Here is a 15,837-nt window from a genome sequence, read left to right as displayed (position 1 = left end):
AAAAGTGGCTGTGAGCCTGTGACATCACTTACAATGAGCAGCACAATGGTTCTCCTTCACTTCAGTTGCATGCATTTTCCCACACTAAAGTGCTTTCTGCATATAAAAGTCGTAAACAGATATGACCCTTAAGAGCCAGGTTTGCCTCTTAAGAGGCTGAGGTAAATACAAGCATTCCTGTGAGTACAGTAGGTAGTTTTTTCAGGCAAACTTCCCGTGAAACTTTCAAAGCATTATGTGATATAGCATATTGCTATGTCTGCTGTTCAAAGAAAAAGAAAAAAAAGACCACAGGGCAAGCCCAAGCCCTTGAGCATACCTACATTGGCTTTTTGGATCCCTGTCACTGTTAGCGAAACTTGTGTCCTTGATTCTTATATCTTTTGGTCAAACTCTCCTGGTCACAGCATCCTACAATTATTTTCCAACCAAGCTGGTTTTGATGAGTTTGCCTATTTTAAAACAAGGTACATTGATAGCAACCAGTGCTGGATTTATGAATATATTAATGCTAACATCTAGCTTTCCCTTTGACAATATGACTGTAACAATTCCAGATTCACTCAGAGTATACACACACAATAAACAGTAAATATTTGGGGTGGGATTTATTGTAACATTAAATGCATTATTAACGTTGACTAAACACCTCTGAGAAAGCTGGAAGATATAGGAAAGTAATGTAAAGATTTATTTATCCTTGTTACTTTAAAACACAGTCCATTATCAGTTATATACATTTCCTAGCTTTTCACAAATTGTAATTCCTCAAGTACTCAGGATCTCAGTCTAAGCTTTCTATTCTACTTCTGCATCAAACACAATTAATGGGATAATGTATTTGACTTTGTTGGAATTGTAGTAGGGTTCTGAAAGCCTAATTAACTTTTTAACCATAATTTTTTGTGATTGTAAGAACACAGCCAATATAATTGGGGGTAAGGGTAATACTTGAGAATCTGGAAGGTCCTTAGGTACAAAATGATATAATCCTTTTTTTCTGTTTCGTTAAGTTATTGCTCTTTTATCTTTGTAGGGAAAGTTTAAAAAGCCTTGCAACATACTACCAAATGTTTCTTTCAAGATGGCTTAGATCACCTCCTAGACCCAGCCAGGCCATTCAGACAGATGTTATAAGCCAGGAGGGGTGTCATGCTCCAAGGGGGAGGAGGTGTTCCTGTCTCTTTTTAAACTCCAAAATCTAGGGCAAGGTCAGCCTTGGAGTAAGCCAGGGGAGGAAGTGGCTTAATCACCCTAGTCCTCCTCCTGGCTTATTACATCTTGCCAGGTCCCTTTCCAAGTAACTCCGACTCCCATGCCCAAAAGCAGCCTCATGTTCAGCTGCCCTGGCTTTAAATATCCTAGTACAGAGCTGAAAGGGATCTCAAAGCCTGCTCCAAGCCTCGTCCCTTCCCTGATCTCACTCCCTGCCTCTTCCAACATGCCTCACCGGGACCCAATAGCCCTGGGATTATCTCACCTCCGTTTTCATTGGGGGAGAAAAAAGCCCCAAAGGACGGATGCTGCACTCCCCATATGCCTCACCGAGGGGCCACATGGTGCCGCATGGGCAACCTGGTAACATGGCATCTCGGCAAGAAGACACATCGTAAGTTGTGCACCTGCAAGTACCCTGTCCTGTCCACATCTTCAAACTACAACAATTGAAACTGATCCCACCAAACAGAACTAAATGGTACTCTAGACTGTGGAAACCATGAAACTCACTGGGTGACTTTGGGCCAGTCACTTATCTCTCAGCCTAACCTATCTCACAGGGTTGTTGTGAGAATAAATATAACCATATACATTACTCTGGGCTCTTTGGAGGAATAGCAGGATATAAATGTAAAAATAATACATAAATCCAGAGGAGAATATGAATAATTTTATCCCTCTTTCCCTTTATGATGCCTTTTGGCAGCAGCTGATGTGTTATAACTGTGTGCACCTCAAATATCTTGTACTCATACAGTGCAACGAGCATTTTGTTGTGCATGAGCACTTACATGCCATTTCTACTATGCCACTCAGTTTGCTTTGGTCAGAAGGTAGGATTAGACTGTTAAATTTGTCACAGTTAAGGATCTCATATTGGTTTTGCCCCTAGCTATACAATTCCAGTACAAATGATTTATTAATTTTCGTATCCGTATACACAGCTGGCTTGCCTTAATTGTTTATTAGGTACCAGTACAAAAAAAAGCTAATGGAGGGTTATTGGAAGATTAATCATTATAAGTTCTAGGATAAAAAATTTCTAATATTGTACTAAATTAGAGAGTGCCCTTATTGCACAGTATCTCCTTAATGACTGAATGAAAGTTGTTGGCTAACATGCTGTGGAATAAAATGGGGTTGCATTTAAAGCAATATCCTGCAGCTGGATTTTATAAACAATATCTGACTGTCAGCTCATCACATCTCTACATGGCTTTTGCCATTGTTTGGCACATTCAGTACCACAGAAAATGGAATTCTACAGTTTTGTTAGAGCAGAAAAAGGAAAACAATTCATTTAGGGCTGCAAATCATTGCACACTTACTTGGGAATAAGCTGAATTGAACACAGTGGGACTTTCTTCTGAGTAAATACCTAGGATAAGGCAGATGCTAACCTCAACCTTTTGCCTAATAGATGCCTGAAAGCAAGCTCCTCTCAGATAATTCTTGCAGAAGTAAAACAGGAGAAAATTAAAATTCTGACCTTGCATTTGTACAAAGTGTCAGGGTCTGTCACAATATGTAAGCAATGATAAACTGCCTTTGCTGCTAGAGATCTGGGCTAGTGTAGAGGCTAAGACGTGTGGTACACTCTACATTGGGCCTGCCTTTGAAGACTGTCCAGAATGCTTCCACAAGAATGCTTGTGGAAGCAAGTCACTACACAGGGCTGGATTAAGGGCAACTGATGCCCTAAGAACAGCCCAACCATGGTGCCCCCCCTTCGCCCCCTCCATTGATTAACTGACAAGACATTAAGACTCAAGCAAATTATTTACTTATACCTTAATATTTATTTAAATTTTAAAAAGGTAAAACAAAACAGTTCCACTGCCTATAATTTGTTATAAATAGCCGCAACTATTTATAAAAAATTGATTGAATGATTGAGGGGAAAAATTCATCTTCAAGGTCAGACATCATAACATACGACCATCTTTTACATGAAGTTGCATCAATATTTTGTAGTGCTCTTTACAATAATCATTCACAAATCAATGACTTTTTCCTTCAGATACATACTTTAGGAGTTTCTCGAAACTTTAGTTGCTCACTGAGCCAAAGAAAATGTTTTTAAACAATGCAGAGTAAAGTCAAACACAGCAGATAAAAATGAGAGTTTGAGGAACATTTAACTAAAAGTATCAAGGGGAATAATAAAAACTTATTTAAATACGTCAGAAGCAGGAAACCTGCCAGGGAGGCTGTTGGACCATAAGACAATGAGGGAGTAAAAGGGATTATTAAGGAGGATATGGAGGTCGCAGAGAAGCTCAATGAGTTCTTTGTGTCCATCTTCATGGCAGAAGATACAGAGCATATACCTGTACCTGAACCAGACTTTTTGGGGATGAGGAGGCTAAAGAACTGAGGCAGATAGAAGTGACAAGAGATGATGTTCTAAACTGTCTGGAAAACTTGAAAACTAACAAATTGCCAGGGCCAGATGGCATCCATCCAAGAGTCCACAACTCAAATGTGAAATTGCTGACCTCCTTGCTAAAATATATAATTTATCCCTGCAATCAGGCTCTGTACCGGAGGACTGGAAGGTAGCAAATGTAACACCAATTTTCAAAAAGGGATCCAGAGGCGATGCAGGAAATTACAGGCTGGTTAGCTTAACGTCCGTTCCAGGCAAATGGATGGAAAGCATCCTCAAGGATAAAATTGTAAAGCACCTAGAAGAACAGGCCCTGCTGGGAGTGAGCCAGCATGGCTTCCGCAAAGGTAAATCTTGCCTCACAAACCTTTTGGAGTTCTTTGAGAGTGTCAACAAGTGTGTGGATCAAGGTGATCCAGTTGACATAGTATACCTGTACTTCCAAAAAGCTTTCGACAAAGTTCCTCATGAAAGTCTCCTGAGGAAACGTTACGTAGCAGTCATGGGATAAGGGGACAAGTACATATGTTGATGGCAAACTGGTTGAAAGACAGGAAACAGAGGGTAGGTATAAATGGAGAGTTTTCACAATGGAGGGAAGTAAGAAGTGGGTTCCCCCAGGGATCTGTACTGGGACACGTGCTTTTTAATTTATTCATAAATGATCTAGAAGTAGGGGTAAGCAGCAAGGTGGCCATATTTGCAGATGATACCAAACCCTTTCGGGTAGTGAAATCCAAAACGGATTGTGAGGAGCTCCAAAAGGATCTCTCCAAACTGGGAGAGAGGGTGACAAAATGGCAAATGCCCATTGAAAGTGTCGACTTAATGTGCAGCAGCTGTGAAAAAGGCCAGTTTCATGTTAGGGATCATTAGGAAGGGGACTGAAAATAAAACTACTAATATTATAATGCCCTTATACAAAACTGTGGTGCGGCCACACCTGGATTACTGCATACAATTCTGGTCACCACATCTCAAAAAGGACATTGTCAAACTGGAAAAGGTACAGAAGAGGGCAACCAAGATGATCAGGGGTCAGAGCACCTTCCTTATGAGGCAAGGCTACAACACCTGGGGCTATTTCGTTTAGGAAAAAGATGACTGAAGGGAGACATGATAGAGGTCTATAAAATCATGCATTTTGTGGAGAAAGTGGATAGAGATAAATTCTTCTCCCTCTCTCATAACACTAGAACCAGGAGTCATCCCATGAAATTGATTGCCAGGAAATTTAGGACCAGAAAATGGAGGTAACTTTTCATGCAACGCATAATCAACTTGTGAAATTCTCTGCCACAAGACTTGGCAACAGGCAACAACCTGGATTGCTTTAAGAGGGGTTTGGATAACTTCATGGGGGAGAGGTCTATCATTGGCTACTGGTTGGAAGGCTGTAGGCCATCTCCAGCCGCAAAAGCATGATGCCTCTGAGTTCCAGTTGCAGGGGAGTAACAGCAGGACTGAGGGCATGCCCTCAACTCCTGCCTGTGGCTCCCAGCGGCATCTGGTGGGCCACTGTGTGAAACAGGATGCTGGACTAGATGGGCCTTGGGCCTGGTCCAGCAGGGCTGTGCTTATGTTGTTATGTTCAGTGAAAGAGTTAAGGGAATGATAGTTAGAGGGGAAACTCTGGTGCCGCTCCTTCCCTTGATGTCCTAAGCACATGCTTGTTTTGCCTTATGGTTAATCCAGAGCTGTCGCTACATGAGTGCAACACCTACTCTACAGCAGTTTCACTGGTTGTAAGCTTCCTCCTGGGCCAAATTCAAAGTGCTGGTGTCAGGGGTCGCCCTTTCATGAGGAGAGGTGAAGTGATCATCTCAAGTGGTTATACTGTGAGCCCTTTGGGGACAGGAGACCATTTTATTTATGCATTTTTCTTTGTAAGCCACTTTGTGAACTTTGGTTGAAGAGTGGTATATACATGCTGTAGCAGTAGTAATAGGTAATTATTAGAGTACTGGTATAACCCCTATTACCTTAGCTGCTTTCCTCGGCCACTCCCACCACTGAAGCAGCCCTTAGCAGAGTGGCAACATAGTCATCCCTAAGCAAAAAGCTGCTCGAAATTGGTCCTGGTCTTCTTTATCAAGTCAAGTCAAGTCAAGTTTTATTTACGGTCCTAGACCAAACAATCCATACATGCAAAAGGCAAAACAAATTTATAAGAAACTCTATAGGTTCTCATTATACGTCTTAAGAGCAATGTAACAAAATTTGGCTACGGAGTTAAAATTTAAAACATCCTCATCAGAGAGTAGAAATTTAACAAGTTGTTCAGCAGATTGATCCAGCTGTTTACAGACCAGAGGTCAAATTAAGTGCTCCCTCGATTGCCTATGTATTTTACAGGATAATAGAATATGCTCAATGGATTCTATTTCCCCACTGCCGCATCTACAGTAGCGTTCTTCCAGGGGAACACCATTGTATCTCCCGGCTAATAATGCAGAGGGAAAAGAATTTGTTCTTGCCCTTGTAAATGCCCACCGGAATTTGCTGAGTGTAATATGGGATAAATAGTTTGCTGGTGAAAGATCCCATCTAGTTCTTACTCCTTCTTGTTCTTTGCACTGAGAAGTGGGAGAGAAGGAAAATCTAGAAAGAAACCTCGAAATACTAGAAATCCTGATTATCCTACACACAAAGGAGGAGATTGTGATTAGTCTACACACCACAGGCATAGACAGTGGTGATGGCTATTCCCACCACAAGGGGGGCGGGGAGGTATTGGTTGTGGAGGAGGAGGAGGAGGAGATAGGCTCATGCTCATGCTCACCAAGACAAGCTGTGGCTATTGCTACCATGAAGAGAGAGAAAAAGGGGTAACTTAGAGGTGTGTGGAAAAGGAGAAGGATGTACATGAGGGGGGCAGCATTTGGCACTTTGCCTTAGGTGTTCTGTGGCACTGGGCCACCACTCATTGGTGTTAATCTTTAATCCCTTTATGGATCTGATTGAGATATTGAAGGCCCATGCCATGTAAAATGTAAGACCTTCCTCTCAAGCCCTGAACTCTGGCCCACTATTGTCTTTGGTTCATATGGCAGTAACCAGAGAAAAGGCATTTTCCATTGTGGCTAGATGCCTTGGAGCAGGCTCCTTGAGGACATCTATTAGGCTATGTGTCCTTGGCTGTTTTTAAAAGAAAGTTGAAGATACTCATTTTTGGCCCAAAACTGACCTGTCTTAACTTCTGCATGGCTTTAATTTAATGTTTTAACCTCAACTATGTTTAGAAACTGTGGCAGTTATACTATTTTAAATTTTTCAATTGAATGTTTTTAAAACTCTCCGTTACTGTAAGCCACCTTTTGTAATATAGCACTCAAAAGGTGGAGAATGAATATAAAACATTATCTCTATCCTGAACTCATGTCACAACCCTACTCCCCTATATGCAATACAATAATAATGCTGACTATGAATAATACATTTTCAAATATAAACACTAAAACATCAAATCTAAAAAAGCAAAAATGGAGGAACAGATGCATTTTCAGCATAAAACATCTCTAAGAGACCTGAGCAAAGGAAACATGTTTTCACTTGGTGCTAAAAGGAATGCAGAGATGGTGCCAGGCAAATCTCTTTGGGGATGGCATTTCAAATGTGGGGTACTGCAACTGAGGCGGCCCTGTTTGTTTCCAGCCACTACTCATCTCAGATGGCAATGGAACTTTGGAGGGCCTCCAAAGACAATCTTCAAATCTGGGCATATATTATTAATTATATTATTATTATTTATTTATTTATTTATTTATTTATTCATTTTGCATTTATATCCCACTCTTCCTCCAAGGAGCCCAGAGTACTACATACTTAAGTTTCTCCTCACAACAACCCTGTGAAGTAGGTTAGGCTGAGAGAGAAGTGACTGGCCCAGAGTCACCCAGCTAGTATCATGGCTGAATGGGGATTTGAACTCGGGTCTCCCCGGTCCTAGTCCAGCAATCTAACCACTATACCACGCTGGAGATTCTTCAAGTATGCTAATCTCAAGATGTTTAGAATTTTAAATGTGAAAACCAGCACTTTCACATGTGCTCACAAATAGACCAGAAGCTCATGAAGCTGCCTGACATTTATTTTTATTTTATAAACATGTACTAAACTAAACCAAACTAAACATGTTTAGTTTTAACATGACCCTACTTTCAGTCAGAACTGGTTCCCAAAGAGATTTACTTACAATTACAATACAATATACCAGGGTTTCTTAACCTTGGGCCCCCAGATGTTGGACTACAACTCCCATAATCCTCAGCCACAAAGGCCATGCAATATACTGTATTTGGGAAAGTATTTATGGGCTTCTCTTCTGGTGCCTGACAGCTGATGTCACAGACCAGGTTCCAAGCTCTTCCCACCAGAGAAAGGGAACAGAAGGGGCTGTAGAAGGGCTCAGGGCCTGGTCAGTAGTATGGATGCCAACCCACAGGGGCTGTTTCAAGCCCTGATGGAAATGTTGCATGCAGCTGATCCCAGTTAGTAAATGTGCAACTGTGTTTTGCACTAAATACAACCTGTAACAGTAGTCCCCAGAATTATTACCACTGCATCACCAACTGGTAGGTAATCTACAATGATTACAAGAAGATGATGTTTGCAAAACACATTGAACACTCTAAAATGGTCTAGAAACACTAAATATTAAACAGTTAACTTCTCCCACATAAAAGTCATTAACTGATGTAGCTTAATTTTGTTTAGTTGTAATGCTGCCAGATATTTTGCTGTGGTGATATGTAGTAAATGGGATAAACTATAAGTAACTCGGTTTTCATGCCTGTAGTTAAAGACAAATTCATTCATTCTTAATATATTTTATTTATTTATTTTTGTTTGTTTGTTTGTTTAATAAATACATTTCTATACCGCCCCAAACCAAAGTCTTGGGGCAGTTCACAATAATAAAACAATACAAAAACACAAAACATTAAAATCAATTAAAATGCCAAAAAGCAGCCTAAAAACAAAAGCAATCTACAGTATTTAAAATTACAAAAGTTAAAAAGTTAAAAAGGCCTGGTTAAAAAAAAAGAGCCTTCAGAGTTCTTTTAAAAACCTTTTTAGACTGCCTTTCTCCTGGTAGTCCAACGTGGTGGTCAACATACCATATAAAAACAGGTTGCCTGAGATTTCACAACCAAGTGGCAGATTTCTACTTTATTCCTATACCACAATAGCTAAGATGACTACTCCTTTCAGGATATAGGATATTTCTCCTATATCCACGCGGCCTCTTTCCCTTTTGCCTCACAGAACAATTCAACAATTGTAATCACGACGCTGGTATAGACGAGACGTTCCTCCCTCCTAACTGAATGGCCATCTGGCAGTGGCTTCTATATGTCTTATCAAATTAACGAGGACAGTCGGTGGGTGAGAAACTGGAGGAAGGAAATGAGTAGTAGCAGCAGCAGCAGCAGCACAAAGGGGGCGTGTGGGAGGCACACACAGTTCAACTCCCCTCAGCGGGTCGGGCAAGGGGGCGATGAGTCAGAGAGGGGGCTGAGACGGGCGCTTATAAAGTGGAGCCGGTGAAGACTGGCCAGGAGTGGGGCGCCAGGGCGGCTGTGCGGAGTGGTCGCGGCAGCCGAACTCTAGGGAAGGGGGCGGGGCCGAGCCCGGCCAGTGCGCGAGGGAGTGTCTGTCATCATGGGCACGAAGGGGCCGCTTCTCCTCCTCCTCCTGCTGGCGGGGGCAGGGGCGCTGCTGCTCCTGCCGGCAGAGCTGAATGCCCAGAGCTTCCCGGCGGCGGCGGCTGGGGCCCCAACGGGCCGCTGGGCCGCCCTCAGTCCCGGAGCTGGCGAGTTTGGAGTGAAGTTGTGCGGCCGCGAGTTCATCCGCGCCGTCATCTTTACCTGCGGAGGGTCCCGCTGGAAGAGGGGCTGGTCGCCGCCACAGCCGGGGAGGGCGCGCGCAGGTAAGGCGGACAGTGGGCGGGAAAGGGAAGAGGGGCACGCGCTCTCTCGCTTCTCCCCATCTGCAGCAGGCCGCAGGGAAACTGTGCCCAGGAGCGCCAGAGAAACACCCTCCCACATATCACGCACACACACACGTGTGTTTATTATTTTCCACTGACACTCCTGCTAGTGCGCTTCAGACTGACTGCTTCCCCCTCTCATCCTGATCTTGCCATTCTCTTGCCAGCTCGTGTACTTTGTTCTTGAGCAAAAAATAAGTGGCTGACCATGACCTCCTCCTGAAGAAGTCCTGTTGCAATGGATGGAGGAGACCTTTAGAGCAGTGAGCCTCACTTTCCCCCCAAGAGGTGGCTGCTTTGGCCCAAAACGTGAGAGACTCGTTTTAAACGTGAGAGAATGATTTCCCGTTGTGTTAACTTCTGCCCACTAACTCTGCTTTTCTTGCTGTCGAGAGGGCCCTTTAATTAAAGAAAGCCGAAAACCCCTCTCGTCTGCTCTGTGAAGGAAGTGCTGGGGAGGGCGACACTTCCCAGCACTCTGTGCATGCCTTCCCAGCTGATGCCGGGGCTCAAGGCGGGCTCCATTTTCCGTAAAGGAGCCCCACCAGTGCTGTCCAAAGCGCCGCACTGCACAGTGGGAATGGCCAGCTCTGCATGGAGAGGGCTATGCGGAGTCTTCCGCTTCAGTCAAAGCTTCACACGGGCCCAATAAACAATTAGGGAGCAAGCAGTTAGGGTGGGTGGGAGCAGCCACTGGCCCCTGAGCCTTACAACTTACAAGGAAGAACATGGCTTTCGAGTATTATGAAGTAACTTAGACTGGATGTCGGTCGGTATTCAGAGGAAAGAGGGAGAAAGCTGCTTCTATTTTTCATTTAAATGGGTTTGCCAGGTACAGCGCGAGAGAGAGACTAGTGAATGCCCTGCTTCTTGTGCAACTTCACCTACTCAGTACAAACTCCCAGATTTCTGTCTTTCAAGAGAGAGACTTGGGCATATTATCACAAAATAATAAGGGGGGGAAATGCAGGAAATAAATCTTACCATCTCTGAACATTGTTTACTTTTTGCAGTGCCTCACCAATGGAACACATAGGAAGAACCATATATTTTACTTTCCCTTGCCCTGTAGTGTATTTCCTCATCATCTCGCACTGTTTCTTTAGGTCACAAAAATAAAATTAACACTTTACTTACCGTTGTTGCGTGTGTTCAGCAGTGGATACAGGCAGCATAACTGAATCAGTAGAATCAAATTTGGTATAATTTGCATATCGATATCTGTAAAACCACACAGAGTAGTGGGAGGCATTTCAAACCCAGTGAACAACAAATAAAAATTGGAATGAATTTTCTTTGTTCGTAAAGTTCAAACAGGCAGAAAGCAAAACTGAATGCACTGTATTCAGCTATCATTGCTCCTGGTTGTTGGTTGTTTCACCTTGAATTTGAAATGAGGTCTTCAAATACTGGTAAGCCGTGTGCAAATGAGAGTAGCTTCCTATTTTTAAATACATGGGAAGAAAATGCCACATGTATGCACACACCATGATTTGATGTACTCTATGTTTTTTTTTAAAGGCAATAAATAGAAAATTGTTTGCTGATGACAACTTTTCTGAGAAAGTCAGTAGGGGTGAAACTGCAAAGCAATACGACTATGAACTCATAGTGTATGCTTCTAGATCTTGGTTTAGCCAACTCACCGGAAGAGGTTAGACCAATAAAAGGTATCCCCATTACTTTGCTTATCCCTGAGCATCAGTAGTATTTCTTCTAGTGGCTCAGACAAGCACCCAGGCAGCAGAGGCATGCTGGATTCTCCCTTTTGAAAAGTAGAAGGATCAAGGGTAGACCAAAGGACAGTAGCAGAACTATTATAATGAGTCAGAAGGTGAGACTAGGGAACAATGAGTTATTGACATGTAGCATGCAGCACTTATTAGATACAACACATGAGGAAACTTAAAACCAAAACACCAACAATTTTTACAAACTTCCATTTTTAATGCTTTCAGTATTACAGAAGCATAATCTTTCTTATTCCTTCTAGCAGCACTTGTTTGCTGCTCATGGATTTGGATTCGATATAGAACTTGGTTTAGAGCAGTGTTTCTCAACCACCGGTCCTTCGTGCAGCGTTTCAAGGACCGCTACATTCTTCATGCACAGTTTCCCGACCAGGAGTTAGTAAAGGGGTTTCAAGTCTGTCTGTCTGTCTGTCTGTCTATCTATCAGACTTCTATACTGCCCAAAACTTGCATCTTTGGGCAGTTTAGAATGAAAATAATATAAGCATTAAAATAAAAAAATTTGGAATCTTTTGCAAACATTGAATATTAGGGGTTCTTAACCTTGGGTCCCTCAGTTAAACTCCCATAACCCCCAACAACAATGGCATTTGGCCATTATGGCTGGGGATTATGGGAGTAGAAGTCCACCAACGTCTGGGTACCCAAGGTTGAGAACCCCTGAATCTAAAAGCCTGGGTGAACAAATTTGTCTCCAGTATGTCTGGAGTGGAGGTGCTTGTGATTACTCAATGGAGAGGGGATGTTGGGCCATTAGAAAAATTCAAAAGCTACATGGGGCCAATGAAAACAACATACAAGCAAGCCCCACTGATGCAAGAGGGAAACAGTGTTCCCTCTCAAGGCGCCTCGACCACAACAGGCAGCTGGGTTTCAATCAACCAACCTTTGGCTGCAAACAATGAGCATGCAAGAACCAGCAGCCCTTCAAGTGGCGCCCACTGCCATACTTTTTCCTCCATGCCCCCGCATCGCATACAGTTTGAAGCTGTAAAGATAGGGAATAAGATAGCTGTAGGAAGATCTCAGCAGCACGTGGAGGCAAGGCACAAGAAGGGTCCCATGCCTCCGTGATACTCTTCCTCTTCCGTGCCATGTGCAAAATTGAGGAAGTGAGTGCCTTGATTTCAGTTGGGGGTGGGTTGACTCCCAGTCAGGGACCGGCACTCAACCCTTCGGGGACCGGCAGCGGTCCAGGGACCGGTGGTTGAGAAACACTGATCTAGACATCTGAACAGACATTTTTCACTGGGTAACCTTTCAATTATTTCGTTTTTCTTAACAGAGTTTGTTCAAACCAGCAATGACAAAGAACTGGAGAACATGGAGTTGCAGTCATTCTTGGATCCTGAACTAGAGCAGCTACAAAGTATCAGTCAACCAACTGGAAAACAGTCATTGAAAGACACGTCTAATTTATATGATGATTATAATGAATATGTTCCTACTGATAATTTCAGTGAATACATCCACCAAGTAGAGGATGCCGCCCACAAAAGCCAATATGGAACAGGGATGGCCAATTCGCTGGGCTCAAATAACTTTCCTTGGGTCAAAACTCCCAGAAGAAAACGTGACTTCTCTATGGGAGTAGCTGGAATGTGCTGTAAATGGGGATGTACCAAAAATGAGATTAGTACACTATGCTAAGATTACAATTTTCTCTCTGCATTTAGTTTTTCAGAACAGGTTTTCAGTGCTAGTTGCAGGGTATTGGAATGAATACTGTGTGTAGGAAGAGGAAAAGAGTTTGTCAATGTCTCCAAGTAATTGAAAATGTCGCAGTCTTTTGTAAAAACACACATAACTTGTCATCAAAACTATCTCTTGCACTTTTATTTGTTTCACTGTACTTAAGAGTGGGAAGCATTGTTTTCTTACATTTAATTTTTGTTCTAAAATTATGCTGAATGTTGTAACATATTTGCAACACCACAGGGAGAAAATTAACCTTTCATTAAAATGTATACAGTCTGTATGAGTAGTGTGGCTGTATATGTATGGTTCACAGCTACCAGGTATGACTCAGGATATCTCTTCCTGAGATATGATAGCAGGATATGTTATGCTAACCCGTCCTTAAAAGATGGACTTAAAACTGGAAATGTCTTATTACCATCAAACAAACTTCGCCCCTGCATCACTGTGCTACTGAAAAGTGCCCCATTTTGCTTATATCGCTGTTGGGATTTTCAAGTTTTGTCATGTCCTGTTCCTACACTAGGGCTTTGTCCATGCATAGCCCTCATTAGGAGGAGTTTTTGGTGCTTATCTCACTCTCTTGTACAAAATAATGCTTTCCTGCGTAGCTGAGGACACCACCAGAGCATATAGAGATCTCTACTTCAGTGTTCCCAACATTTTTCAACCAGGTGCACATTTTTTAAAAAAATTGGGACATGCAGGCTCTCCCACCCCCACCCCAATACATACAAAACATTTTTTTGTGGCAGCAAAGCCACTGTGTGATTTTTAATTATTTGTTTATGCAGGGGCGTAACTACAATAGGGCAAGGGGAGACAGTTGTCTGGGGGCTCACTGCCTTGGGGCCCCCCCAGAGGCAAGTCACATGACTGACTCCCCCAGCCGCGCACCCGCCCGGGCTTCCTTCAGCTGTATTCCTCCTCCAAAATTCATGTGAGTGTTAAGACCTGGAGCTACCAGAACAGCATGTCTTTATCTAGTACCATGAAATGACTTGCATCATCCACAATTTACAAAACATTTTAAAAAATAATTTAGGATGGTGTTCTATTGTGGCACATATATATATACAATTTTTGCCTCTTTTAAGATTACTTTACTTCATGAGCTGAGCTTCAGTGAGGGGGGGGCGTTTTAAAATCTTGTCTCTGGGCCCACTCCAACCTTGCTACGCCCCTGTGTCTATGCTTCCTCCTCCTCGTGTCCCTCCTGAACATTTCCTTGAAAAGAGCAATTCGGCCCCCATGATGGGGTGTTTAAACTCCCCACTTTTTGGAGCCAACTTGCCCCACGATGCATTGGAAAGGCTGCATCCATCCCTCCTGCCTATGGAAGGTGGTAGCTTCAAAAGCGGGGAGTGCAGACATAGAGTGAGTCAGTGTGGCATGCTGGCTAGTGTGCCACTGCTTACCAGTTGGCAAACGCTGCTCTACTTTGCCTGTAGATGATGCATTTCACTGCTCAGCTCATCTGATCATAAACAACATAATTATCATGTTAGTATGTCTTGTCCTTCCTCCAAGTAGCTCTTGGTTGTGAAAATGGTTTTTTCTTGACCTTTCCCATTGACTGTATTTTAGACTCGGCAATCCATGACAGTATGTCAAAAAAGGGTTAAAATAAGCAACATCTGGGCATGTGGCAACTCAGCAGAACCCACCAGAGTTTGTATCTGCTTAGCCATGTCTGTCATAGAGACCATACCGGCACAGATAATTATGGTAAGAGAATTTTACTCTTCTTAGTTTAAGTAGGAAAATGGTAAACATTCCAGTGCATGGGGATGGAGACAGTGCAAACCACACCAAAGTTGACGTGGACTTGTAGGACAAGTGATTGCACAAGCATCTTTGTAATGGAAATAACTGCAGCAACACTGCTTGCACAACCACTTATTCTCAAGAGCATTGAGGTTTCCTTACAAGTTCACAGCCTTGGCATGGTTCTCACCATCGCTGGTACTCGGCACATCATGTTGGCCAGGGTTGTTATTGTTGCTGTTGTTTTTAATTCAAACAGGTGTTATGAGCAGGGCTGGCCTCATAATGAGGAAAGCTGAGGTGGTAGATTACCTGGGAGCAGGAAAGGCAGTAGTAGAGAGTGACATCACCTCTGTCCTTCACTTCCACCATCATTGCCACTCCTGATCTTTGCTTCCACATCTGCATTTCCTGCTCACCTGTCAGCAATGCAAAACCCTACCCCAAGTCTTCCTCCCCAGCACTGTAGATCTATAAAGGACAAGGAGGCCAGAGTGACGAGGAGAGCAGAGTCGAGTGGTGCCAGCTTTTGATTCATAACAAATGCTGTTTCTTATTTGAATTGTTTGCTGAATGTATGATACCACCTACCTGTCTCTTACACAAGCCAGAGCAAATCTTAGAAGTTAGAACTAACATTTCATCTCTTCTGTTCATTGGATAACATCCAAACCAAGTTACTATAAAATACCTAATTACAATAGGCCTAAAGTAAATTTTTGCCATTGAGTCGGTGTCAATTCCTGGCGACCACAGAGTCATGTGGTTTTCTTTGGTAGAATCCTGGAAGGGGTTGTCATTGCCATCTCCCACGCAGTATGAAATGATGCATCTCATCCTATATTATTTCATTGTATGCATCTCATCATATGTCTTCCTATATCGCTGCTGCCCAATATAGGTGTTTCCCATAGTCTGGGAAACATACCAGCAGGGATTCGAACCAGCAACCTCTCACTCCTTAGGCAAGTTACTTCCCTGCTGCGCCATTAGGTGGCCACAGTAGGACTACTCAGGGGTAA

General features: G+C 43.0%; 1 protein-coding gene across 1 annotated transcript; it reads left to right on the top strand.

Moving 5' to 3' along the window:
- The first annotated feature begins 9,078 nt into the window (after positions 1-9,078).
- LOC128341801 (relaxin-3-like) lies at positions 9,079-13,326 on the top strand. Its single transcript, XM_053288346.1, has 2 exons — positions 9,079-9,539; positions 12,636-13,326. The coding sequence occupies exons 1-2, from the start codon at positions 9,272-9,274 to the stop codon at positions 12,998-13,000; spliced, it is 633 nt and encodes a 210-aa protein (XP_053144321.1). The 5' UTR covers positions 9,079-9,271; the 3' UTR covers positions 13,001-13,326.
- The last annotated feature ends 2,511 nt before the right edge of the window (positions 13,327-15,837 follow it).

Source organism: Hemicordylus capensis, chromosome 2, assembly GCF_027244095.1.
Source record: "Hemicordylus capensis ecotype Gifberg chromosome 2, rHemCap1.1.pri, whole genome shotgun sequence".
Lineage (NCBI taxonomy): Eukaryota > Metazoa > Chordata > Lepidosauria > Squamata > Cordylidae > Hemicordylus > Hemicordylus capensis.
The sequence above is the reverse complement of the archived record's forward strand: the minus strand, read 5'-3'. Positions and strand labels throughout refer to the sequence as shown.

Bases quoted from the DNA above. Each gene is read 5' to 3' on its own strand.
- LOC128341801 (XM_053288346.1), top strand. From the start codon at position 9,272: ATGGGCACGAAGGGGCCGCTTCTCCTCCTCCTCCTGCTGGCGGGGGCA. The intron at 9,540-12,635 runs GTAAGGCGGACA...TTTTCTTAACAG, and splicing joins GCCGGGGAGGGCGCGCGCAG to AGTTTGTTCAAACCAGCAAT.